This window comes from Piliocolobus tephrosceles, chromosome 12 (assembly GCF_002776525.5).
Source record: "Piliocolobus tephrosceles isolate RC106 chromosome 12, ASM277652v3, whole genome shotgun sequence".
NCBI lineage: Eukaryota > Metazoa > Chordata > Mammalia > Primates > Cercopithecidae > Piliocolobus > Piliocolobus tephrosceles.
The window spans coordinates 104,467,571-104,493,441 of NC_045445.1; the positions used below are offsets into that span (position 1 = coordinate 104,467,571).

The 25,871-nt window shown below is 41.2% G+C and overlaps 1 protein-coding gene across 1 annotated transcript in view; it reads right to left on the reverse strand.

Moving 5' to 3' along the window:
• Positions 1–2,647: 2,647 nt before the first annotated feature.
• LOC111536409 (amine oxidase [flavin-containing] A) overlaps positions 2,648–25,871 on the reverse strand; it is an 88,426-nt gene continuing 65,202 nt past the window's right edge. The window contains exons 6-16 of the mRNA XM_023202808.1: positions 21,466–21,607; positions 18,316–18,465; positions 17,853–18,012; positions 16,910–17,006; positions 13,145–13,198; positions 8,715–8,772; positions 7,412–7,509; positions 5,552–5,663; positions 5,282–5,344; positions 4,944–5,083; positions 2,648–4,505 (exon numbers count right to left, since the gene is read on the reverse strand). Coding sequence (XP_023058576.1) covers positions 4,496–4,505; positions 4,944–5,083; positions 5,282–5,344; positions 5,552–5,663; positions 7,412–7,509; positions 8,715–8,772; positions 13,145–13,198; positions 16,910–17,006; positions 17,853–18,012; positions 18,316–18,465; positions 21,466–21,607 — 1,084 coding nt within the window. The 3' untranslated portion in view covers positions 2,648–4,495. The remainder of the gene's footprint in view (positions 4,506–4,943; positions 5,084–5,281; positions 5,345–5,551; positions 5,664–7,411; positions 7,510–8,714; positions 8,773–13,144; positions 13,199–16,909; positions 17,007–17,852; positions 18,013–18,315; positions 18,466–21,465; positions 21,608–25,871) is intronic.

Below are 25,871 nucleotides of genomic sequence, written 5' to 3' on the forward strand. Positions count from 1 at the left end.
CCCGCCAATCTTCGTCCCTTTTCTCTATCCCTACCTCCCCATCCCCCCAGCACACACCCATACCTCTTTCCTCCACTCTGTTTCACCCATAGACCTCAGTGGTTTGTGGAAAATATATGAGGCCCATTAATAGGAAAACCTGGTTCCCACTGAGGTGTTACTGTTTGGAGTGTAAATAAATAGTAGCCTTTGATGGATCACACCTGCATTAAGGGGAGGTCTTACTTGAAGGGCCCACAGCCCACCTTGAATGAGTGGCAAGTTTCCTCAAGCCAGCTTTTTCACATGAGGCTTCCAAATCTACTTTTCAGAAACTTGACCCCAGGCTGAGACAACCAGTTCACATCAACTGTCACTTTGAGACCTGCTTTTGCCTTCAAACTCTGAAAAGAATTGCCTTGATCAAGGAAGACAGCCTAGCCCTGGGCTCTGATAGAGGAAAGAGAACTGTTAGTATTACCTAGTACCTTCCTTTGTTTTCATCCTCTTCCTCTAATGTCTCAGTCAGCTCCCTTAGGTTAAGGGGCATGCCTTGCATGTTTACCACCACCTCGGTGTAAACAAGGAGTATAGTTTGAAAAAATTAATACACTCAATGTTGATGTCCTGTTTGCTGAAATTATATCATAGCACAGAATAAATGTTAACAGAAGAGCGGTGATTTCTATCTCACTGCAGATATGTGGTTTTTCCAATAAAGTCTGACACTGCTCTCGTCAATCGTGACATTCACATAGCAGGAGATAAACATTGCCATGGTATGCTGGGCTGGGGAAGGGTAATTTCTTAAGGGAGATTTCTGGTCTAAGAAGACTTTTTTTCTGTCTTTGTTTTTCTTTTTGCCCTTCCAACCCAGGCCTCTCTTACTCACTCCGGGTAGTTTTACAAAATGGTTGCTGGTCTCTGTGCTTATTTCTTAGAAAATCAAAGACATCCAAAAAGAACTTTTAAGTGATGCAAAATGCATCTTTTAAGTGATGCAAAACCAAACCTTGCACTTCTTTATCAAGGACTTGAAGACAACTTGGACATGTGAACCAAGCCTTCAAATGTATTTTATTTTTTATTTTATTTTATTTTTTGAGACGGAGTTTCGCTCTCGTCATCCAGGCTGGAGTGCAATGGTGCGATCTTGGCTCACTGCAACCCCTGCCTCCTGGATTCAAGCGATTCTCCTGCCTCAGCCTCCCAGGTAGCTGGGATTACAGGCGTACACCACCATGCTGGGCTAATTTTTGTATTTTTAGTAGAGACGGGATTTCACCATGTTGGTCAGGCTGGTCTTGAACTCCTGACTTCAAGTGATCCACCTGCCTCAGCCTCCAAAGTGCTGGGATTACAGGTGTGAGCCACCGCACCCACCCCAAATGTGTTTTAATTGGTCAGCAATCTTTTCAAGGAATTTGAATATAAATGCTCTTTAGAAGGGCACATACTTCCTAGGTCAGCCGGTCCTCAGTATTCCCAAATGTCTTATGTCTGCTACCGTTCGTTTTTAGCTGCCCAACTCCTGAAGACAGTGGATTTAGGACTCCTATTTAGAAATGCTTATTTTTTCCCTTTGATCTTTCTGTTAGTTTTCTGTAGGTGGGGCTCCTTCACTGAGACAGAGATGGAATCATTTCCAGGGTTCCTTCCAATTCTGATTTTTCTTTCTTCCGTGTAAAGAATAGTGCAGAAGTACAACCCGCTAAAAGAAGTTCCCTTACCTAACAAGGATAGGTTCACAGAGAGAGCTCCATTCTCTCTATAAAACCAAAGTTCAAGTCCACGATGTCTTTTACATGACAAGGCGACTCTGTATTTTCTATGGGAGTAAAGCAGATAATGCAGTACTCCGCCCTGGATCTGCAGGGAATACAGGCTGGCTGAAGTTCCCAGCTACGGTTCCTCACTAGAAATCGTCCATGAACCTGCCTTACCCAAGGGAACACTCTCTCTCAGAGGGAGGCTGATGAAGGGTCACAGAGTCCAGACCTCCTTGTCTCAATGAGAGACACTTCTGAAGGGTCTTCCTAGCCCCTCATTAGAACCTGTAGTTGCAACTGCATTGTAAGTCGACTCTCCTGCCCAGTCCTGCCTTCCTCACTCTCTTAGGTGTATTTTCTGAGGATTGTCTTCAATAAACTTTTTGCCCTGACTCTGTATCTTAGAGCCTGTTTCCAGGGAACCCAATCTAGGACAAGGAGTAAAGCAGGGTACAGAAAGACTGAATTTTTTGCCCCTGGCATACCAATAGGCAAAAATACAGTGCTGGCAACAAAATGCATAGACCACATTATGCTGCCATGAAAAGAATGCTTAGAAGCCATCTAATGCAACCCAACTTTTTCCAGATGTGGAGACCGAGAGAACCAAAGTGACTTGCTCAAGGTATCATAAGCTAATTAGGTGAGAAAACTTGGACCAGAATTCACATCTGTGGCCCAGTCAGGCAGGCTATAGTATTTCAGCATTTAATGAGTTCCCAGAAAACCTCAATAACACATGAGAGTCAAATTCAACTTTGAGAATTTGCAGTTGATATCAAATGATTTCCTAAGCCTATCCTCCATGGACAATGCCGCATTGTGACCTCCTGCTATAAGAAGCCATTGAACTTTCTGCATAGAGCTATCAACTCAATACAGGAGTCGAGTCTGTATCAGGGGCGGCAGTGCACTTTATTAACAAACGAAACAGTACCGTACAGGCAAAATCTTACTTCAATGGCAAAGCACACACATAGGTCTACTCCAACACGTAGCACTGGGGCAAACTTCAGACATGGAACATTAGGCACCAATTTCACAATCAGACTAAACATAGTTCACAATCCTTCAATCTATACTCTTCAGTGGAAGATAAGGCCTTAGTTAACAGTTAACTGGGACAGATGAAGGTTTAAAATCTAATTCTTGGCCTACCTATGGAGTGGGGCTGACTCAGCCTTCAGAGCTGTGAAGTGGATGCCTTAACAGGGCCAAGATGTATCAGCCTCTTAAACTGACTTTCATTTCTCTGGTTCAGAGAAAAGGCTTATGGTATCTTCATACTGGATGAACTCGCATATGGTGAGAGTCCTCAGCTCTCATTTCGTGTCTAGGCACATCTGGACTGGCATTCATTTTGATATCCAATCCGTAGATTAACAGGGTTAATCTAATTAGAATAAATTAAATGGTTTTCCAAAAAATTGGAAAGGGTAAATCACATACTTATGAGTTCTTCAACATTCAAGACTTTAAATATGTTAACAAACTGATTACTGTTCCAACTGTTGCCAGTTAAGGAGTTTAAGTCAGCATTTCCCAAAAGGTGTGTTAGGACTGAGTTAATCAGTAAGTTAATAGAAACAACTGCAACAGATTAGGGACGAGATTTCTCAAAGCAGTCTGATATAATATGCGGCAACTCCTTATGTACTGGAGCATATCCAATACATTCTCAAAACTCCTAAATTAGCTAAACCGCAAGACAACGAGCAGCAGAAAAATCTAGCTCTTAGGATAGGCAAAACTTTGGAAGATGTATGCCCTCACACCGGGGTCCAGCAACTTAGGTTTGAATTTATAAGGTTAATGATATAATAAACTTGGGTTGGCTGGCTTCCCCTGGCAATTGTTAATTCCCCTCAAATAAAAATATGTTGATACATTTTAAAAAGAAGCATTTTACGGCTGAAACCTTTGGAAAGGGCTTTTAAAAATCTTGAGTTTTTAAAATGGGAAAACAAGAAGTGGGCACCCTTCTGGGCCGACATTACTCCTAAGATAGAGAACTTAGTCTTCATTTATAAAATGATTCAATTTTGCTTCCTTAAAGCGAGCTTGTTTTAAGGAAATTAGAGCCCTAATTTCTTTTCTGTTTGATAGTCTCAACAAATAACAGTCAAATTTCTCATGTGTATTTCAGTACTCAAGAGAAATTGGCATGCTATGCTAATATTTCTGCAGAGGTAACCATGTTGAAGACATATGTAAGTTGAGAGGTATGTCTAATTCTGTGGTCATAGGAAAAAAAAAAAAAAAAAAAAGAAAACTGCTGCTTTCCCGAAGTTGAAATAGAATGTTACAACTGACAAGGATCCATCGGTGTCTAGCTGCCTTCAGGGGGAAGAGAAGATGCCAATCGCAATTGGTCTCGCACAGAGCTAAGCGGGGAGTCCTCCCAGGGCATAGTCCTGCCACTATTTTCCTCTGCTCAACTGGAAAGCTGCACGCAAGTCCCAGCAAGTCAGTCTCAACATTCTAACTCAGTTAAACACTCTCCTCCATAAGAAGTGAAAGAGGAAAAATACAAATAAGCTAGCACTGAGACTAGATGTCTAGAAAAGTCGGAGGAATTAGAAGTGGTCAGGAGATTCCTGAGGCAGCAGCTCACAAGATGTCCCCATTCTGGTCTGAGGGTCTGCATGCCGCTACCCTCAACACTGCTTTCCTTTACTATTTCCTGATCCAAAGTGGAGGCTGCTTCTTCCAGGAGGCTGGGAGTCTCTAGGCTCTGTAATGACACTTCACCATTGCCTAAGGGAAGAAAAAGGACAGTCAAAGGCTGGGCCTTCACCTACTCCACCTCCACAGAGAGAAAGTCAAATGCTTTGTTTCTGAAATCATCAGGTATTTTGCATTGAAGGGAATAAAAATAAGACACAGAAATCGTTTCTGATGAGCACATCACCTTTAACTTGTTGAATTTCAGAAAGTGATCACAAGGCTTTATTTTATCAATTCACATGAGTTGGTCTACACAGACAAAGAAGATGGAGCTTGATCTTACTGAAATTAATTAGGCGATTCGTTGAATTGTTTTTACTTTAACAATGATTGGAACTAAGCCAAAGGTAGTTAAATCCAGTACACTTAAAAATGGCCCAATGACACAGCCTTTAAATTTGTCAATATTTTCCTTTTGGTGACATTGAAAATCAATGAGCAGAGAGCATAGGAATAAAACTTCAAGACCGTGGCAGGAGCTTGTATTTGTACACCACGAATCCCAGGGCAGTTACTGATGTGGAAAATCCAATGATCTTCAGCAGGCCAGATACAGAAGGCAGGTTTCTCTCCCAGAAGGTGTGGGTGATTTCTACCGCTGGAACGTCCTAGGTGAAGGAACACAGATCATGAGCAAAAAACTCATGCTGACATGGAGGAACAAAACACATCTGCAAGATCCATGCATGGAGACCCCTGGGATAGTTGCATCTATAATTAAATCAGAGGCTAGAAGAAGGGAGATGTGAGTTTTATGTTCCATGATTGGTCTAAGGAGAGATAGTGCCCAGAGCCACCAAACTTACCTTTGATTCAGATTCTTGTACCCAGATGTCTTTCTCAGTCACCTTCCCGAGACCATTTAAGACCTGAAAGAAAGTGACCATGGTATTATGAAAAGAGGCTGTATAGTTTCTACAGATTCAAGGCCCTGCTAGCTAGCCACAGATGAGCCCCATGAGTGAGGGGCAGAGAAATGGACATACAGATTCTATCAGTGTCAAGAACTAGCAAGACCAGATGCCAAAAACGTTGCCGTGACTCAGGAGGGAGAGAGCCTGGGCTTTCCTGCTTACCTCCCTAGCTGCTCGTTCTCCAGCCTCAACTGCGCCTTCCATGTAGCCGCTCCACTTTGTGGCAGTCTCTGTGCCCGCAAAGAAAATCCTGCCCACGGGTTGACGAATTACCCTTCAAGGGAACCAAGAGGTTACACAGAGTTACTTGGGAAGGTGGGCAGGGTAAACGAGCCAAGCACTGCCCTCATTTAGTCTGCAGAAGGCACAGAAATTTAGACTGTTTAAAAAACACCCGTGTGACTTAGCCCAAGGTGAAAGGCCACTTTTTGCTTTCTGGGTCTGCGTAAAGGATCTGAACTTTCAAGCCAGGGAGAATCAGGCCATCAGATCATCAATCATTAAAGGGGATGTTGACCTTTGCCAAGCCAGCCAGAGCTGGAATATAAGAACATGTATTCAGTCCCCAAATCAGACGTCTTTGCTATGTTTCCTGTTGGCAGTCCATTCTTCTCCCTATCCTGTCTTTCTCAGGGGAGGGTGCACTCTTCTTGAGAACAGCCACAGATCCAGCTTTGCAGGCACTCCCAGTGTGTCAGGAGGAACTACAGTGGCAAGTGGGAAGACAGGGACGTTAACTGTCATTTCTGGCAAATGAGAGACCTGAGACATTATATGGGTGTGTCTCTTTAAGAAAACAACCTCTGTACAGTTAGCTTCTCTGAGCTTCTCTAGGGACTGGTTGAGGGCAAGGAAATGGGTCTCCTCTTACAAAGAAGGGCTGGACTGAATGGACAGCTGTCCCCTCCAACTTTCTTGGCTTTGACTCTTGCCATGTCCACAGCTAGTTTCATGAACTCTCCCAAGCTGCACGTCCTGCCCCCTACCCTGATGGCCTTCATCTCAACCCGCTGGCACTCCTTTTTCCAATTCCAGAACCCTGGGCTTCATCTATTCCTTATCTTAGTCTTGTCTTCTAGACTTCTACTTTGATGCCAGAACTAATCCAGTTCATCAATCCTGCTATTGTTAAACAAAGGCGATTTGAATCACTTAAGAAGAGAAAAAAAAAAAAAAAAAAAAACAGACCAAAAACTCCTGTAATGAAAAGGTTAATAAATACTTCTTCCTTTTCGGTGGACAAATGTGACCTTGTATTAACATTCTAGCTCTGTCTCTCTGGAAACCAGATGAAGGTGTAATGCCATCTATGGAGGCAGCACCACTTATGCTTAAAGTGCCTCCCCTCCCACCCCCACACTAGTAAACTGCATCCAGGCTGGGAGGACTCTAAATGAATTGTAAATACCTGGTAGGAGGCTATCACTTTGGGCTTCCCTGAGTGTGATGTCTCTTGTAATTGAGCAAGTCTTATAACTGAGCAAGTTACTGGACACTATGCCTATGAAGCATAGAGATAATGGCTTCCATGGGGCAAGGGGCTTCTAGGTCAAGGTGGACTTCTCCACCCCATGTGGATGTCATTTCCTCACACCTCAACTCTATACAGTGAGGACTCTTTCCCTGAAGAGAACTGTCTGCTGATGCTGCTCTGTTGGCAAGACAGATGTGTTGGATAAACAACGTCCAATGTTGTTCTGTGTTGACTGGTGCCAAGGAGCCTAAGTCAAGTTGAGCTCACGAAGGCCCCTTGGAGGACACTGCAGCTTGCTTCATTCTCACAAGCACTGCTCACATCTGAAATCCTCCCCACTATTCTGCTGTTGTTCTATATGCTGACAGCTATTGTTCTATGTAATGACATCCTTATTTTTCTATGGACATCCAGAAATATACAAGTATTATCTAGGACATAAGAAATGGGGATTTTGACAACTATTTCTAGAATTCCCATTGAACTCTGCTTTTCCTTTTAAATTTGGCACAGGTCATGGATTAATTGGCGTAGTGCTTGCGTAATACCTTCCATATTGAGTCATGATCCCAGGAGGGAAGTACGCCGTGTAGCAGCCCCCAGAGTACTGCTCCTCACACCAGTTCTTCTCTTCATAGTGTACTGGCTGCAGTTCAGTGGGGAAGAAAATGCAAAAGAGAAAACAAAGCTGAAATGCTGCAAGTCAACAATATCGTTGCTTTAACAAAAAGTTGACATTAAGAAAATAAAGATCCTGTTTTTCTAACTTACTTAAGGGGAAACATGAGAGTACCAAGTAATGGCCTTTTGTGAAGGACCATGTGGCAAAACATGTATCCTTTGCTCTTCCCATTTTCTTGATTAGGGAAGACATGGAATTATTCCAGTATCTGGGAGAGAGGGGTATCCATCCATCCATGCAGATTCTGAAGTCTTTAGAGCTAAGTCTATAGGAAACCCCATCAACAATTCAGCTTGTGGAAAGGTCTGCTCAAATCTCTGGAGTCTCTAATAACAGACTTTACTTCCCCATCTACCAGGCATTATTGCTAAGGAAAGGGTGGGAAGGAGGAGGCAGAAGACAAATAAATGTCTAAGAAAGGCTTTTTTCCCAACCCCTTCTCTAAGCTGGAAACATGAATGATGGGAATTCCACTAAAAAGGGGCAATTAAGATGAAAAATGTTTCCTAGGGGACATGAGAGAACCTTCTCTAATTTCCCTGGTACATTCACAAAGTTTATTATTTGAACAGTTTAGAGACAAACCCCTGAAAGAGCCCCCAGCGATTGGTATTTTTTCCAAAAAGACGTAATTTCATTCTCCTAATTGCTTTCCGTGGTGGATTGAAAGCACTGATATTCCTAAATGAGTTGTGAATTGAGTTCACACATGGAAAAATAAATTAGTATGACTTTGACCTGGGAAGAGACTCTAGATTCAGTCTATCTTGTCAAGTACCATACTACTTTGCCTTCACCAACAAATGATGACATATCTGGAATTTAATTGTGCAGCAGGTAAGTGACACTGACTGAGGACAGGACTGTTCTGGGAACCCATCTCACCCATTCTTGACATAATCCCTGCAGCTCTAGGCTCTCATTACAATTGGCTGCCAGTTATCTAGTGAACATTTAAACAGCCCAAAGGAGTTGCTGTGTCAGAAATTGCATGCACCTAATACCAGTTTTTAATGACCTTTTGTGACTGCTGAAGTTTATCCTCCAAGTTAAGCATATCGCTTTATACTCTCTTCATAAGACTGTCAGAAAGTCAGAATCTGCTTTGCTTTACTACTTATAATGAACAGAGAAGAACCTGCTAGGGATTAAAGCTGGGAGTTTCTTACATGTAAAGCTTCCTGGGATCCCAACACTTTGGCATAGAGCTCACAGATTTTCTTCTTCCTATAAAACAGAGCCGAAAAAAAATTAGGGAAGGAGTAACTGATGGGTATAGAATAAATCCAGTGAGTTCTAGAGCTCTTGGTATCAACCAGATTTATTACAGAAAACTTAAAATCCATGGCCTTCTGTAACTGCATAAATGAGCAGTTCCATGAATCCCTGCGCTCAAATTAACTTTCAATGCCTCAATAGTCATTTAATTTGAGGATTCAATGGAATTATTCTTTTCTTTTTTACATTTTTGCCTCTTTCACTACCTAATATGATATCTGCTTGAGATAAAAATGGGAAAAATGGATTCAATTAAGTTTAGCCAGTCTTAGGAACTGATTCTGTATAACTTTTCTGGAATACGTAGAATTCTAAAATGATCCTTTTTATAAGTCTATAGTATAAGTGATGGTGTCTTTCAACTATCCTATACTTGTGTTTTAATTACCTACAAACATATAAAGCTCATTTAATCTTTTAAGCATAACATAAGTACAGTCATTTCAGTCTAGGAATTTGTCACTTGATAGAATGATCTGTGGACCACAGTATTTCAAAGTATATCTGAGGGATGGGCACAATATGCTAATGTTACCTCAAACACAGCCTTTCATTATTCTCATAATTCATTATCTAAATGACTAGCCCAGAACATGGTATTTTCATGTCTGAAAAAAATAGTGGTTGTACTTATATAAACTCTTTTTGAAATGAAATACATTTTAACTCACAACTACTCATGGTGAATTTTTTTGAAAGGTCTAATTTACTAAAATCACCTGTTTTACAAATTAATGGTTTTATTTCTGGATTTGTTTGCATAGGTTCACACTGATCCAGTTATATACTTTTCCTATTTACCTTTTATAGTTTTAATATAGTTTAAACATTTGAAAATGCTCTAAAATATTTGTTAAGGGATAACAAGCAACTGGAAAAATATTTGCTTAAAAATGTGGCAAAAGGTTTGAGTCAAATCTATAAGACAAGTATTAAAAGCTGAAGAGCCAAAATTATGCAGGGCGGGGGGAGCTCAAGCTTACTGGTAATAGAAAAATAGAGATTTAGAAATATACAATTTCATGTTGCCAATTACATTAGAAAATATTTTAAAGACATGCCCCCAATTTCTCTGAATAATGTGGGACAAAGTGTAACCTTATAAATTTATCTAAATCCTCACACTTACACCATTTATATAACTTCCAGAACATTCACCTCATAGGTATAAAATCAGGAGGAGGAGGCAGATTATAAACTTTGCTTATTGTCACCATTTTCCATGGAAGGTTTTAAGGGAGAGACAAATGCCACTCCTGAGATGATGTCATGCAACATTAGATGGATATTTAGGTGGACAGTTAAATTTCAGGACAGTCAGAGAAAGTCTGGCTTCCTTCAAAGAGCTGCTCACATTATACATAAAAAGTCATAAAAGAAAGGAATAATGGGAAGAAGTCTCAAGACTATTGTCTGCCTGTCTGTCTCTCTCAGCCTGATTCAAGCCCCTTATTTCAGAGATGAGGAAACCGAGGCTCAGGGAGCTGCAGAGATTTGTTTGATTTTGCTCAGCTAATTAATAGCAGGGTAAGGCTCTACTCTTCTGAGTAATCTGCCCATAGCAGGTACTCAGGAAATATTTGTTCAGTCAAAATCCATCCTCAGCCTACTATGGTACCCTCTTTGCCTAGTCTATGAAGAGATGACTGATTCTAACATCTACTTCACAAGGGTGTTACAAGCAATAATTCAGACATTTTGAGTTAATTAGAAAGTATCGGCAATGATCATTCTAAAAAAGCTCAACAGTACTTAACTTATTACTATTATTATTATTTCTGAGATAGGGTCTCACTCTGTCACCCAAACCGGAATGCAGTGGCATGATTATGGCTCACTGCAGCCTCAACCTCCCTGGACTCAGGTGATCCTCTCGCCTCAGCCTCCCAAATTGCTGGGACTACAGATACATATCACCATGCCTGGCTAACTTTTTTATTTTTTGTGGAGACAGGGTTTCTCTATGTTGCCCAGGCTGGTCTTCAACTTCTACACTCAAGCAATCTGCCTGCCTCAGCCTTCCAAAGTGTTGGGATTATAGGTGTGAGCCACTGCGCCAGGCCTGCTTAACTTACTTTCTGGATGTGTAATAAAATTTTTATTAAAGCAGAGTGAAACCTGAAATCCAATCAACCTCCATTGTAGTTAGTTTTCATTCATGAATGTGAAAAACAATTATAATAGTTATGTCACTATTTACTGTATTTCTTATTATTAGAAGAACCAAGAATGAGTTCATACAAACACAGGAAATTATCTTTCCTTTTCCCTTCTTCCCTTTCAAATTAAAAATTTTTGGAAAAGATATGTAAGGCAAGGATGTTAAAACAATGCACTGATTGATTAATTTGGCTCTAAAAATAACAGAACCTAAGTGATGACCAAAAGAGGCCACTGTGCAAATCATCTTGTTGAACTTATTCACTGGTTTCTAAATCTGGTTGCTTGTCACAATCACCTGAAAGCCTTGTTGAAAAATACAAATAGGCAGGCCCCACCTCAAAGCTACTCAATCACAATCTATAAGTCTTATAAAAACAAATTTTCCAAACATCCTTTGGGATATTTTGATGCAGTCAGATCTGGGAACCACTGTTTTTGTCAATGACATATTCAGTAAGGGTTTTGCCTTACAAGAACTTTTGAGAAGTTCAGCCACTGTGTGGAATCATAACCAAATGTCTACCTACAGGCTGGTATTTATTTTACTATTAATAAGGAGGGAAAGCAGGAAATCCAAAAGAAAATGTCAGCTTAGTGTAGTGTAATGAAAAAGTATGCGTTATATGCTACTCCAGACTTTGTCACAAGCTAGCTGCGATGATTTGAATGTATGTGTCCCTCCAAAATTTAAATGTTGGAACTTAACCTCCAAGGTGATGGTATTATGAGGTGGAGTCTTTGGGGAAACGATGAAATCAGGAAGATTCTGCCCTTGTGAATAGATTAGTGCCATTATAAACGGGCTGGAGGGAACTAGCTAGGCCCTTTCTGCCCTTCTGCCTTCCTCCAAGTGAGGACACCACCTTCATCCCTTTTTGTCCTTCCTCCTTCTGCCTTTTCTGCCATGTGAGAAAGTGCTACCTATGGAACAGGCTCTCACCAAATACTGAACTGAATCTGTTGGCATCATAATCTTGGACTTCCCAGCCTCTAGAACTGTGAGAAATAAGTTTCTATTCTTTCTAAATTGCCCAGTTTCAAGCATTTTGTTACAGCATCACAAATGCACTAAGACACTAGCTATGGAGCCTTGAACAAATCATTCCCTATCCCCCAAATAAATCCCTCCTCTATTGAGTGAGTAGAGTTAATTTTTAACAACCATGAGATTCCACAATCTCATGGTTGTTTGAATCTCATGGTTGTTGAAATTCAACCATTTACCACTTACAGTGAACAGAGAAGAACCTGACAGGGATTGAAGCTGGGGGTTTCTTCCATGTAAAGCTTACATGCAAACCATGAGATTGTTGAATCTCACGGTTGTTCAAATAAACAAATCCGTGTGCACATGTAGGAACTCATTCTGCAGCCTTTCCCCCACTTCTAAAGTCATCAGAGTAACTCCCAAAGCAAGGGCTCCTAATGGGTTAGCTGTTTAATTTTTTTAATTATATTCAGAGAAAAGTCTATATTTTTGTGTATGTATTGGACCTCTTTAACAGCTAGCAGAGGTTTTAGGGCTACCCAGCATCCCTCCAACAGCCAAATAACTCTGATGTTAAAAGGCTTACCTCTCCAGGTAAGATTTTAATTGAACAAAGGATTCCAAAACAAAACAAAACAAAACAAATATACCATAACAGAAAGAGAAAGGAAGAAAGAAACGAAACAAAAAGCCACTGTCCTAAAATAAATTTTATACTGGGAAGCTTTCAGATAAGGGAACATCAGAACTGTGTCCCAGATAATCAGTAGTGAATACTTTCATGTACACAAGTTGCTACAAGTTCAAATACACTTTTTAGAAAGTCCATGTCAGAGAATCTTAGAAAAGGATTATGGCCTTGAAAGGGGATTGGGATTCGGTTTCTACAGCTTTTTTCACAGCTAATATTTTCTATTATTTTCTCCATCCATCTCACAGGGAAATGCTACCTCTTAATGTAAAATAAACACAAACATGTAAAATTAATATATGCACATGGGCAAGGGCTAGGTCAAGAGGGCTATAGCAAAATACGAAAGGTGGGTTTGTTGGAATTTCGAGAATATTTGTGAAGTATTGTGTTTTTCCTCATGTTATTCTACTAGTGGCAGTGCAAAAACACAATACAAAGCTAACTTTTTCATCTATTTTTCAGTTAAAAATTCTTACCTTATTTCCTTATGTAGCTTAGCAAGTCGATCAGCTTTCCGGGCAAGAATGAAGCTGGAGAGAGAGGTTACATTGAATGATCAGGTTACAGCTGCTTATCTTAAGAGCTGCCCTTTCTTTTTGAAGTATTCTTCACCTGTAGCTATTCAGCATTAAATGAACTCTCTCAGACTCTCCTCCTCTACTAGGGCAAATGCCATGTTGTCTTTAGTCTGCCTGTGTGTCCAAAACCCCTGCTAGGCTGTGATTCCCTACATGACCAGTGACCTCCTATTTAATATTTTACTTCTAAAGTTTAACATGGTTTTTGGCATATAGTAGGAAATCAAATGTTGAATGAATTAATGTTGTGCTAAATGATTATTCTGGTAATGACTGTTGCCTTCTGCCAAATACGTTATCAAAGCTGGAAAAACAAATATAAACATGTGTCTGTAGTGGAGGCCACGGTGGGCCCCCCAGGCCTCCCTTTGGGACCAGGCAATCATCACTCTTAGCTCACAGCTGAAACCTTCCCCAGTAACTGGACGGGACAGCAGAGAATGCCTTGCTCAAGGTCCCACCCCTCCCCAGAGTTGTCCTGACCTAGATGCAGTTGAAGACAACTCTGAAGGGCCACCCAGCTCCAGAACTTCCAAGGGAATGGGGGAGGCCTTTGTTGGGACAACACTGGAGCTCAAGTTCTGCTTAATCCTTCCGCCATAGGTAGCCATCCCCAGAGCACTTCCCAATAAACCTCCAGCACCCAAATCTCCAGCTCTGTGTCAGCTTCCCTGGAAACTGACCTGATATAGTCCCCAAATAAAGTAACTCAATAAAACTCAGTTATAACCTGCCTGTTCCCTTTTAATCAAATAGATTCTATTTATTATACTGATATTACTAACTGCATGTATATTTAAAAGAATTGAATTGTGACATGAAGTCCTTAGTTACACTATTATTAGAAAGCTTTCGGCTGGGCGCTGTGGCTCACGCCTGTAATCCCAGCACTTTGGGAGGCCGAGACAGGTGGATCATGAGGTCAGGAGATGGAGACCATCCTGGCAAACACGGTGAAACCCCGTCTCTACTAAAAATACAAAAAACTAGCTGGGCATGGTGGCGGGTGCCTGTAGTCCCAGCTACCTGGGAGACTGAGACAGCAGCATGGTGTGAACCCGGAAGGCAGAGCTTGCAGTGAGCGGAGATCGCACCACTGCACTCCAGCCTGGGCGGCAGAGTGAGACTCTGTCTCAAAAAAAAAAAAAAAAAAAAGGAAAAAAAAAAAAGGAAAAAAAATTTTTTTTTTTTTTTTTTTTTTTTTTTATGATCTAAAGGACAATGAAATTATTTTTCCATTAAAAAATTTTTAAATTTGTATTTCTTTTATTCAAGACCAAAAGGACAGATAGGTCAGTGCAAAAAACAGATATTTCCTCCTCTCCCTACCTCCAAATTAAAGTGTTCCTCAAATTGGATTGGCAGTTCCTTTAGGGCTGTTATTTGAGATCACTCTGAGAAGCAAAAACGTATGTTAATGCAGAGAATAGCATTTCAGAGAAAGCTGTGGACTATTTAGGAAATCTGAACTATTGAACTTTATGGGATATAGTCATAATTTTGCATGATTTAACGCCTTAAGTTACAGCTTGTTATTGATTATTTTAGTTAGATTTTGGGTTTATGTAAGAATCAGTACGTTTAGATGTATATAGTATTTTTTAATCATCAATATCTGATAAAAGATTAAATGATTTATCTGAAAACATTTTTAGTCAACTCGTCTTGTATACTTTTTACAGTTCCCTTCCCAAAGGGCAGTTAGTGTTGGTTATTTCTGCCAAATCTCAAGTCATGAATGAAATAATCTCTTTGATCTAATCCCAACTATGGATAAATAAGCTTTAACTTACTTTGGTGTTTTATTGAGGAAATTAAACATGCTGGCTTTGTGTTGGAAACGTTTCACAGTTCTAAAGTACAACGTCCTTTCTAGTTTCCAAAAGGTTATTAGAAACACAGTGCTGGGCAATTACCACCCCTATCTTCAAGGTTTTCGTGGCTGTGGCGATGAGCAAAGAGCAGGGTGGAGGCAAGTGTCAAGATGAAAGAAATTAGAATATCACTTTCTAAGAACTGCCTAAATAACTCCATTAACACCGGGTCGGTTATTTGAGCCCTGAATAACCTCGTTAATAATAATGCTGAAGAAAGTCCAAAAGCATTGTACACATAAAAACTTGCACCCACAACCAGTGCTCAATAAATGGTAGCTTTAATTTTTAACACCACATCGCCAAGAAACAGATTATTTTGCTATTCCTGAGTTTCCAAGGAAACTCTCATCTTCTATACTTGGTCCTCTATAACCAATTATTATTTTATATTTGTTTTAGCCCTGCTGTCCACAGAACACAACTGTTTTAACATTTTCCTTTTATACTATTTATCTTAAGTAAAATCATCAAAATATTGAGTTCTACTTTCAAAAAAAAAAAAAAGAAAGCAAGCCAAAAATGGCAGAAGACATCACTATATCCAACTCCTAGGGCAAGAAAAACATCAATGCTCTTCCATTCATAGTTGGATTGGTCTTCACTGACATTCTCCTGAAACCTGTACCTGAACCTCCTGCTTTTCTCTGGCATATAGAAGATGATGTCAAACTACCCAAACAACCTATATCCTTTTCTGCCCATTGGGGTTACAGATGAAGAGGATGTGTTATTCCAACAGTCATTATGTTGTAAGCACCTGCCTTTCTCAGGGAGGCTGGTGTTCTTATATGTTACAGTGAGAGAGGTGGTTATAAAATGTCTCATTAGTAACCCAGCAGCACAACCTGCTTTCTAAGTTCCCTGGGATGTGGGTCTGCTCCTTTTGCCTTTGTAATTTTCCTTCAATGGCATGATGTGCATGAGTTCACCTTTCCCTTTGAGCAAGAGGTATGCATTTCCCAGGGGTAAAGGGGAGACCACGGAGTGGCAGAACAAATCGCCTTTTATTTGTATAGTTTTTGAGGAGGCCAAAAGGCAGGCAACAGGGAGGCTGTGGAACTCCTTAGCAATTCCTTTGTGGAGACCCCACTTCCTTCTCGGGAACCCCTAACCCCCATCGAGTAGGGCAGCTGTGTGCCGGAATGGGAAGAGAAGGGAAGAGCGCTCATTTTCCCTACACAGAACCAGATCCTGGAACATCCGCACACTTTGGAGGTTAAGTGAAGCACCACTGGTGAAGGATAACTAGAGTGACCCACCAGAAAAACTGCCATGCCATCCAATCAAGGCCTGGCTCAACTCTGAACTGTGCCTCCTAATTGGTCAGCTATCTTATATCTTAGGATAACAACTAACATTTGCTATGTAGCAGATATCTGGAATGGAGAAAAGGATAAAACCAAGAACCCCTCCATTTAGAATTTTTTGATAGAATAAAGTGGTTAGTTCTCATTTCAGAATGGCTGTGGACGTTCTGCCTGTAGGCAGGGGTGGCTACCACACTGCCTGTCCAGCTGCTTTTTTTCACTCCGTCCTCAACACGTAAGCTTTGTGTGAGAGAAAGACATACCTGGGTACAAGTTCAAAATGGTGTCAATTTTAGTAAAGTTTCCCAGTATTCTTGCGCTACACACAAAACATTACTGCAATATTTTAATACATTACATATTTTGATAGCATTATTCATCATTGCTTGAGCTTAATTCCAAAGCAATATACTTTAACAGCATCCACACCAATACATCAACACAATTTGGAAAACGTAGAACAGCCAGCTCTAACTTACCCCATGATGGCAGGCAGTGATCCATCCGGCTTGGTGTCATCCAAGGTTATTGAAATAGGAGCATCTTCATCTTCAATGATCATGCAGCCACAGTAATCTTAACCAGGAGAAAAATCAATGGGAGATCGAGACCAAGCTCATCAGACACCCATACACACATAAATATACATAAACTATTTTTTAAGAGGAAGGCAAATCTTAAACTCTTGGTCTTGGCCCCAGTCCTAGATGCTATGTCTTGTTAAATACACACACTGAATATATAAAGATGTCTATTCACTCACAGATAGAAAATGACCCATCTCCATCACCTTTACATTAAGGGCTTATGACCAACCAATGCATGACAAAAATGGTCAGATGACCCTGGCTCCTAGCATACATGAGGAAAGAGAAGGGCTGCGCTGGAGGGAACGACCCAATCCAGGGAAGAGGCGGCATGAGGGAATCTGATGGGTATAACCAGAATGCTTATCAACAATAACCACCATATCTGGGACGCTTTCTAAGTCCAAGATCCCGCCTCATTTAATTCTCACAACACCTTAGTGGTAGGTATTACTGTCACCACTTTACACCTACAGTCTGATGCTAGCAAGCAAGCGAAGTCCTGGAATGTGTAACTTCAATGCAGTGCTCTTTCCATGGTGCCTGCTGACCTCACTCTGCTCATAAAAAGTAAGAAGCAGGACATATGCCAGGAGCCAGGGCAATGGTGGCCTTATGACTGATGTGACCTCCTTCTTCCCTCTCATTGCCAACAAGTGCTCTTGGGGTCATTATGTGTGGCCAAGGATATGAGGAAATTGACAGACCAAGATTTCTAACCCCTTTTCTACCAATTTGAAAATACTTTGTTTCTGTTCAATACCTTCTGTTCAATAATCCTAAAACAGTGTGATTTCTTCATATAATAGTTTAAACATGAATAATAGCAGCCTACCTTTCTTCTTCCAGAAGGCCTCCTTGTAATACATCATGCACTTAATAACAGCTCCCATTGGAAGACGCTGAATTAACTGGTTTCTCTCTGCTGGAAGCTCTGGTCTGAAGTGAATCTTGGCCGTCAAGGTCGGAGGGATCGCATTAATTACGTATTTGCACTAAGACACACACAAACAAAATATTACCTCAAATGTGAGCTGCAGTCTTTGTAGCAGGCATGAAAAATCATCTTTATCACTTCTAAACAACATTGAGCGGTAAAAACACACAAAATGAGACAATGAGGCAACTGTGAGGCAACAAAACAGATCAAGGTCGGTCAACCAAGGCTGGTAATTTGGAAGACTGAGGCAGAAACATGACAGCATTAATTATGCTACTGCTTGACTTGTATCTGGTTAGAAGCTGCAAAAGACACAAGGCCTATTTACTATATGCTCCTTTTGACTCAACCGAGTTACCTCATAATGCTCATGGTTCAATGTCTCTATGATGATGTTGTCACTTGACTGGTCAACATGAGTGACAGGTTGGTTCAGCTTCACTTTGTCTCCGAGGAGGTCCATTATCCGTTCGCTCACTTGACCAGATCCACCTACAAACTTCCGTTCCTACAGGAGGAGGTAGGTAGGACAGGAAACATTATGAAAGCCCAAGGAAGGAAAATTCTATTGGCTACTGATTAGAAAAACCTCCAGAAAGTCACAGGCCACACCTCCAATATCTGCACACTTAACTGTCAGAAGAATTCATTAGGACAGAGGCAGAGTTAGCCAAGACAATTCAATGATCATTCCCTGCACAGCTTCCAGCAAAGAAAAGCCATTAAAGTTTATAAAAATCACAGAACCAGAAGAAATGTTCCACTATGCCAATGCTGCCCTGACCAAGTGGGAATATCAGTGAGTTTGTGGGCTTCAAATGCCCAAGAATGCAGGGTGTGGAGGGAGCCCTGGGAAAGGGCGGGCACTGTGCTTACTCCAGAGGATGGGGTTTCTAATTTCCTTTGATTCCTGTAGTTCTGGGCTGAGGTTGTCCAGACAGGTAAGGATGCAGATGGTGCCATATTATAGACAAAGTTACAGGGTGCTTTTAGGGATAGTGATGTCCTACTAGTCACCACCAAATGATGTTCTAAGAATGGGAAGAAGGGCCAGGTGCAGTGGCTCATCTGGGGTCAGGAGTTCAAGACCAGTCTGGCTAACATGGTGAAATCCCATCTCTACTAAAAATACACAAATTAGCCAGGCGTGGTGGCACATGCCTGTAATCGCAGCTATTCGGGAGGCTGAGGCAGGAGAACCACTTGAACCCAGGAGGCGGAGGTTGCAGTGAGCCAAGATTGCACCACTGCACTCCAGCATGAGTGACAGAACTAGACTCTATCTCAAAAAAAAAAAAAAAGAATCGGAATATCAGATCTTGAGTAACGTTTTGCAAAACTATCTGTAAGTTTCAAGGTGGAGGCACAGGGTGAAGGCTAAGCATCTGCTTGTTCCTTTAGATATTGTTAAATAGTTCTCTTGAGCGGCCCTTATAAGACCAGAAGTGCTCTACCCCCTGCCTTCTGCTATGATCACCATGGAAATGTTTCCAGCTTAATCTAAGAAGGTAACTCCTTAACACAATGCTTTTGGTAAGAACCAGAAGGATAATTTTAGCCAATTGTAGAAAATTCTTTTTTTTTTTTTTTCTTGAGATGGAGTTTCACTCTTGTTGCCCAAGCTGGAGTGCAATGGCACGATCGCGGTTCACTGCAACCTCCGTCTCCTGGGTTCAAGTGATTCTCTTGCCTCAGCCTCCCGAGTAGCTGGGATTACAGGCGCGTGCCATGACACCTGGCTAATTAATTTTTTGTATTTTTAGCAGAAATGGGGTTTCATTATGTTAGCCAGGCTGGTCTCGAACTCCTGACCTCAGGTGATCCACCCGCCTTGGCCTCCCAAAGTGCTGGGATTACAGGTGTGAGCCACTGCGCCTGGCCAGAAGATTCTTTAAATGGTTAGAAGTGCACAGCCCACCACTTAACAGATTCCTCAATCATGCTCCTCCAGAAAACTGCATAAGCAGCCATGCAGTGATTTTTGCACTTTTGTAACTGGCTGCTGTTTTAATGACAATACCAAAGTTCTTTATAAAAAATATTCCTGGCTAGGCATGGTGGCTCATGCCTGTGATCCTAGCACTTTGAGAGGCTGAGGCAGAGGACTGCTTGAGCCCAGGAGTTGGAGACCACCCTAGGCAACAAAGTGAGACTCTGTCTCAAAAATTAATTTTAAAAAAGGAAAAAAAATTCCCATAGTGGTTCAGACCTAAATTCCTGATTCGTCTTTCTTCAAGAAACCCGGACCATTTAACTTATAATCTGGTCTGTTTTCTAAGAGTTATTTTGAGTTTTAATGTGGTGGAAAGATCATGAACTGTTTCTGTCTTGTTCACTGTCCACCCCTCCAGGTCTAGTATTTGTTGAATTAAATTATAGGATAAGCCTAAGTTCTTTAGAAAAATATTGTGATCGTGGTTTGAGATTAATCATCTGAACCATATTTTCCAAAAGGTCATGTAGAATTTGGCTAGAAGTATCCTGGCTCCTCTGAATGAAGGACACAAATATCAAATATGAATCAAAATACCTCAGAAAGTAAAATACTGGCTAAAAGGAGTAATCTGGCATTTCTGCCTATAAGTGAAGACACTTAAAAAATGCAACTGTCCTGCATTTGTCAAAGCTAAGGGTCAAATGGGCAATGACTCTTGGTGTCACAAGAACTTGGGGATTTCCGGTGACCTCCTCAGGAGAGGAATAATTCATTTGGCAGAGAAAGACTCTATACCTTGTACTGTGCACTCAGAATTCGGGAACTCAGAGAACCTAAGTTAGAAGTAAACTGCTACTAGTTAAACCTCATACCATCCAAGCACAACATTTATAGAACAGAGATACCCATTCTCTTTGGATAACAGAAAGGGTTGAAGCAGAGAATCTCAGAGTCTGGGGAATTAGGATTCTGGCTTCACCATGTGTCCAGCCAATGAACCAAATAAGTCTACTTATTAATAAAGGAAATGATATGGAAACTGGGCAAATTCAAGTGGGTAGCAAAAACTAAGAATCCAAAAGGCAGAATTTACTATTGCAAGAGTGGCCATAATCACTTGTGTGAATTAGAAGGAAGAACAGTCACTTCCATTCTGTAACAGTTAACATAAAATAATAACTCTGATAAACAGATGGGACAGAAACCTCGTATCTGGAACAGAGATGATTTTAAGTACAATAATTGTACAATTTCTAGAATTTTGGAAATTATTTTAGGAATTTAGCTTCTCCTACATAAACAGCCTAATTTTACCTGCCACCAAAAGGAAGGAACTTAATTCTCAAAACCTAATTAATTCAAAATGAAACATTCTTTATCTGTGAACTCCTTTTCAGGAGTGACAAAAGGAAATGAGAAATTTTTTTTTTTCAGAAAATTTTTTGAGATCATTTCACGCTGCTAATTATTCATGTTTCAAAATACTGAAGCAATTATTAAAGACACTGCCCTGGGAGAAAGCAAAATCACAGATGAAGCTCTTGTTTCAGAACAGACACATACACACCATACCTGGCCACCATTGGTGACAGAGAATATCCGAGTGGTGCCCCCACACTGCTTCACATACCACAAGAACCAGAGGGCAGATACTTCGTGAGGCTCAGAGGTCACATTGATATTCACAAAAAGAGTAGCAAACCGCCTAGCAGTCCTGTTTACAGAACAAAAGTGGAAGTCAGGTATCAATATGTACAGGAGTCAGAGAATGTCATGTTTTTACAACACTATTTAGTGTGTTCAGAAAGTTTTTCTACTGCAATTGAAAGAAAAAAACCTCAAGGATTCAACTTCTCAAGGAATGCATTCTTTAACTCTTAGAGAAACTAACATTTTCTCCTGCTTAAGAAATTATGAGTTGAAAAGGAGCAGAGGGTCCAGCAAGATGGCCAAATAGAAACAGCTCCGGTTTGCAGCTCCCAGCAAGATTCACACAGAAGGCGGGTGATTTCTGTGTTTGCAACTGAGGTACCTGGTTCATCTCATTGGGACTGGTTGGACAGTGGGTGCAGCCCACGGAGGGCGAGCTGAAGCAGGGCGGGGCGTCACCTCACCCAGGAAATGCAAGGGGTCGGGGATTTCCCTTTCCTAGCCAAGGGAAGCCGTGAGAGATGGTACCAGGAAGAACGGTACACTCCTGCGCAGATACTGTGCTTTTCTTACAGTCTTCGCAACCGGTAGACCAGGAGATTCCCTCCGGTGCCTGGCTCAGTGGGTCCCACACCCACTGAGCCCAGCAAGCTAATATCCATTGGCTTGAAATCCTCACTGCTATTGCAGCAGCCTGAGATCAACCTGGGATGCTCGAGCTTGGTGTGGGGAGGGGCGTCCGCCATTGCTGAGGCTTGAGTAGGCAGTTTTATGCTGACAGTGTAAACAAAGCCACGGGGAAGTCTGAACTGGATGGACCCCACCACAGCTCAGCAAGGTCTACTGCCGCTCTAGATTCCACCTCTGTGGGCAGGGCATCTCTGAACAAGAGGCAGCAGCCCCAGTCAGGGACTTATAGATAAAATCCCCATCTCCCTGGGACAGAGCACCTGGGGGAAGGGGCAGCTGTGGGTACAGCTTCAGCAGACTTAAATGTCCCTGCCTGACAGCTCTGAAGAGAGCAGTGGTTCTCTTAGCACAGCGTTTAGCTCTGATAATGGACAGACTGCCTCCTCAAGTGGGTCCCTGACCCCTGTGTAGCCTGACTGGGAGACACCTCCCAGCAGGGGACGACAGACACCTCATACAGGAGAACTCTGGCTGGCATCTGGTGGGTGCCCCCTTGATCCTTCCAGAGGAAGGATCAGGCAGCAATAGTTGCTGTTCTGCAGCCTCTGCTGGTGAAACCCCGACAAACAGGGTCTGGAGTGGACCTCCAGCAAACTCCAACAGACTTGCAGCTGAGGGGCCTGTTAGAAGGAAAACTAACAAGCAGAAAGGAATAGCATCAACATCAACAAAAAGGACATCCATACAGAAACCCCATCTGTAGGTCACCAACATCAAAGACCAAAGGTAGATAAAATCACAAAGGTGGGGCGAAACCAGTGGAGAAAGGATGAAAAATTCCAAAAACCAAAACGCCTTGCAAAGGATCACAACTCCTCACCAGCAAGGGAACAAAACTGGACAGAGAATGAGTTTGATGAACTGACAGAAGTAGGCTTCAGAAGGTGGGTGATAACAAACTCCTCTGAGCTAAAGGAGCAGGTTCTAACCCAATGCAAGGAAGCTAAGAGGCTTGAAAACAGGTTAGACGAATTGCTAACTAGAATAACCAGTGTAGGGAAGAACATAAATGACCTGATGGAGCTGAAAAACTCACCACGAGAACTTCGTGAAGCAGACACAAGTTTCAATAGCTGAACTGATCAAGCAGAAGAAAGGATATCAGTGATTGAAGATCAACTTAATGAAATAAAGCAAGAAGACAAGACTAGAGAAAAAAGAGTGAAAAGAAACGAACAAAGCCTCCAAGAAATATGGGACTATGTGAAAAGACCGAATCTATGTTTGATTGGTATACCTGAAATTGATGGGGAGAATGGAACCAAGTTGGAAAACACTCTTCAGGATATTATCCAGGAGAACTTCCCTAACCTAGCAAGGCAGGCCAACATTCAAATTCAGGAAATACAGAGAACACCACAAAGATATTCCTCAAAAAGAGCAACCCCAACACATATAATCATCAGATTCATCAAGGTTGAAATGAAGGAAAAAATGTTAAGGGCAGCCAGAAAGAAAGGTCGGGTTACCCACAAAGGGAAGCCCATCAGACTAACAGCAGATCTCTAGGCAGAAACTCTACAAGCCAGAAGAGACTGGGAGCCAATATTCAACATTCTTAAAGAAAAGAATTTTCAACCCGGAATTTCATATCCAGCCAAACTAAGTTTCATGAGTGAAAGAGAAATAAAATCCTTTACAGACAAGCAAATGCTGAGAGATTTTGTTACCACCAGGCCTGCCTTGCCAGAGCTCCTGAAGGAAGCACTAATTATGGAAAGGAACAACCGGTACCAGCCACTGCAAAAGCATGCCAAATTGTAAAGACCATTGACACTATGAAGAAACTGCATCAACTAGCGGGCAAAATAACCAGCTAGCATCAAAATGATAGGATCAAATTCACACATAACAATATCAACCTTAAATGTAAATGGGTTAAATGCCCCAATTGAAAGACACAGACTAGCAAACTGGCTAAAGAGTCAAGACCCATCGGTGTGCTATATTCAGGATACCCATCTCGCATGCAAAGACACACATAGATTCAAAATAAAGGGATGGAGGAACACTTACCAACCAGATGGAAAGCAAGAAAAAAAGCAGGGGTTGCAGTCTTAGTCTCTGATAAAACAGACTTTAAACTAACAAAGGCCAAAAGAGACAAAGAAGGGCATTACATAATTGTAAAGGGATCAATGCAACAAGAAGAGCTAACTATCCTAAATATACATGTACCCAATACAGGAGCACTCAGGTTCATAAAGAAAGTTCTTAGAGATCTACAAAGAGACTTATACTCTCACACAATAACAGTGGGAGACTTTAATACTCCACTGTCAATAGTAGATCAATGAGACAAAAATTAACAAGGATATTCAGGACTTGAACTGAGCCCTGGACCAAGTGGACCTAACAGACATCTACAGAACTCTCCACCCCAAATCAACAGAGTATACATTCTTCTCAGCACCACATCACACTTATTCTAAAATGACCACATAATTAGAACTCCTCAGCAAATGTAAAAGAACAGAAATCACAACAAACTGTCTCTCAGACCACAGTACAATCAAATTAGAACTCAGGATGAAGAAACTCACTCAAAACTGCACAACTACACGGAAACTGAACAACCTGCTCCTGAATGACTACTGAGAATTAACGAAATGAAGACAGAAATAAAGATGTTCTTTGAAATGAATGAGAATAAAGACACAATGCACCAGAATCTCTGGGACACATTTAAAGCAGTGTATAGAGGAAAATTTATAGCACTAAATGCCCAAAAGAGAAAGCAGGGAAGATCTAAAACCGACACCCTAATATCACAATTAAAAGAACTAGAGAAGCAAGAGCAAACAAATGCAAAAGCTAGCAGAAGACAAGGAATAACTAAGATCACAGCAGAACTGAAGGAGATAGAGATAAAAAAAAAAAAAAAAACCCTTCAAAAAAAATCAATGAATTCAGGAGCTGGCTTTTTGAAAAGATCAACAAAATAGATAGACCACTAGCAAGGCTAATAAAGAAGAAAAGAGAGAAGAATCAAATAGACGCAATAAAAAATGATAAAGGGGATATCACCACCGACCCCACAGAAATACAAACTACCAACAGAGAATACTATAAACACCTCTATGCAAATAAACTAGAAAATCTAGAAGAAATGGATAAATTCCTGGACACATACACCCTCCCAAGACTAAACCAGGAAGAAGCCGAATCTCTGAATAGACCAATAACAGGTTCTGAAATTGAGACAGTAATTAATAGCCTACCAACCAAAAAAAGTCTAGGACCAGATGGATTCACAGCTGAATTCTACCAGAGGTACAAAGAGGAGCTGCTACCATTCCTTCTGAAACTATTCCAATCAATAGAAAAAGAGGGGATCCTCCCTAACTCACTTTATGAGGCCAGCATCATCCTGATACCAAAACCTGGCAGAGACACAACAAAAAAAGAAAATTTCAGGCCGATATCCCTGATGACCATCAATGCGAAAATCCTCAATAAAATACTAGCAAACCAAATCCTGCAGCACATCAAAAAGCGTATCCACCTAGATCAAGTTGGCTTCCTCCCTGGGATGCAAGGCTGGTTCAACATACACAAATCAATAAATGTAATCCATCACATAAACAGAACCAATGACAAAAACCACAAGATTATCTCAATAGATACAGAAAAGGCCT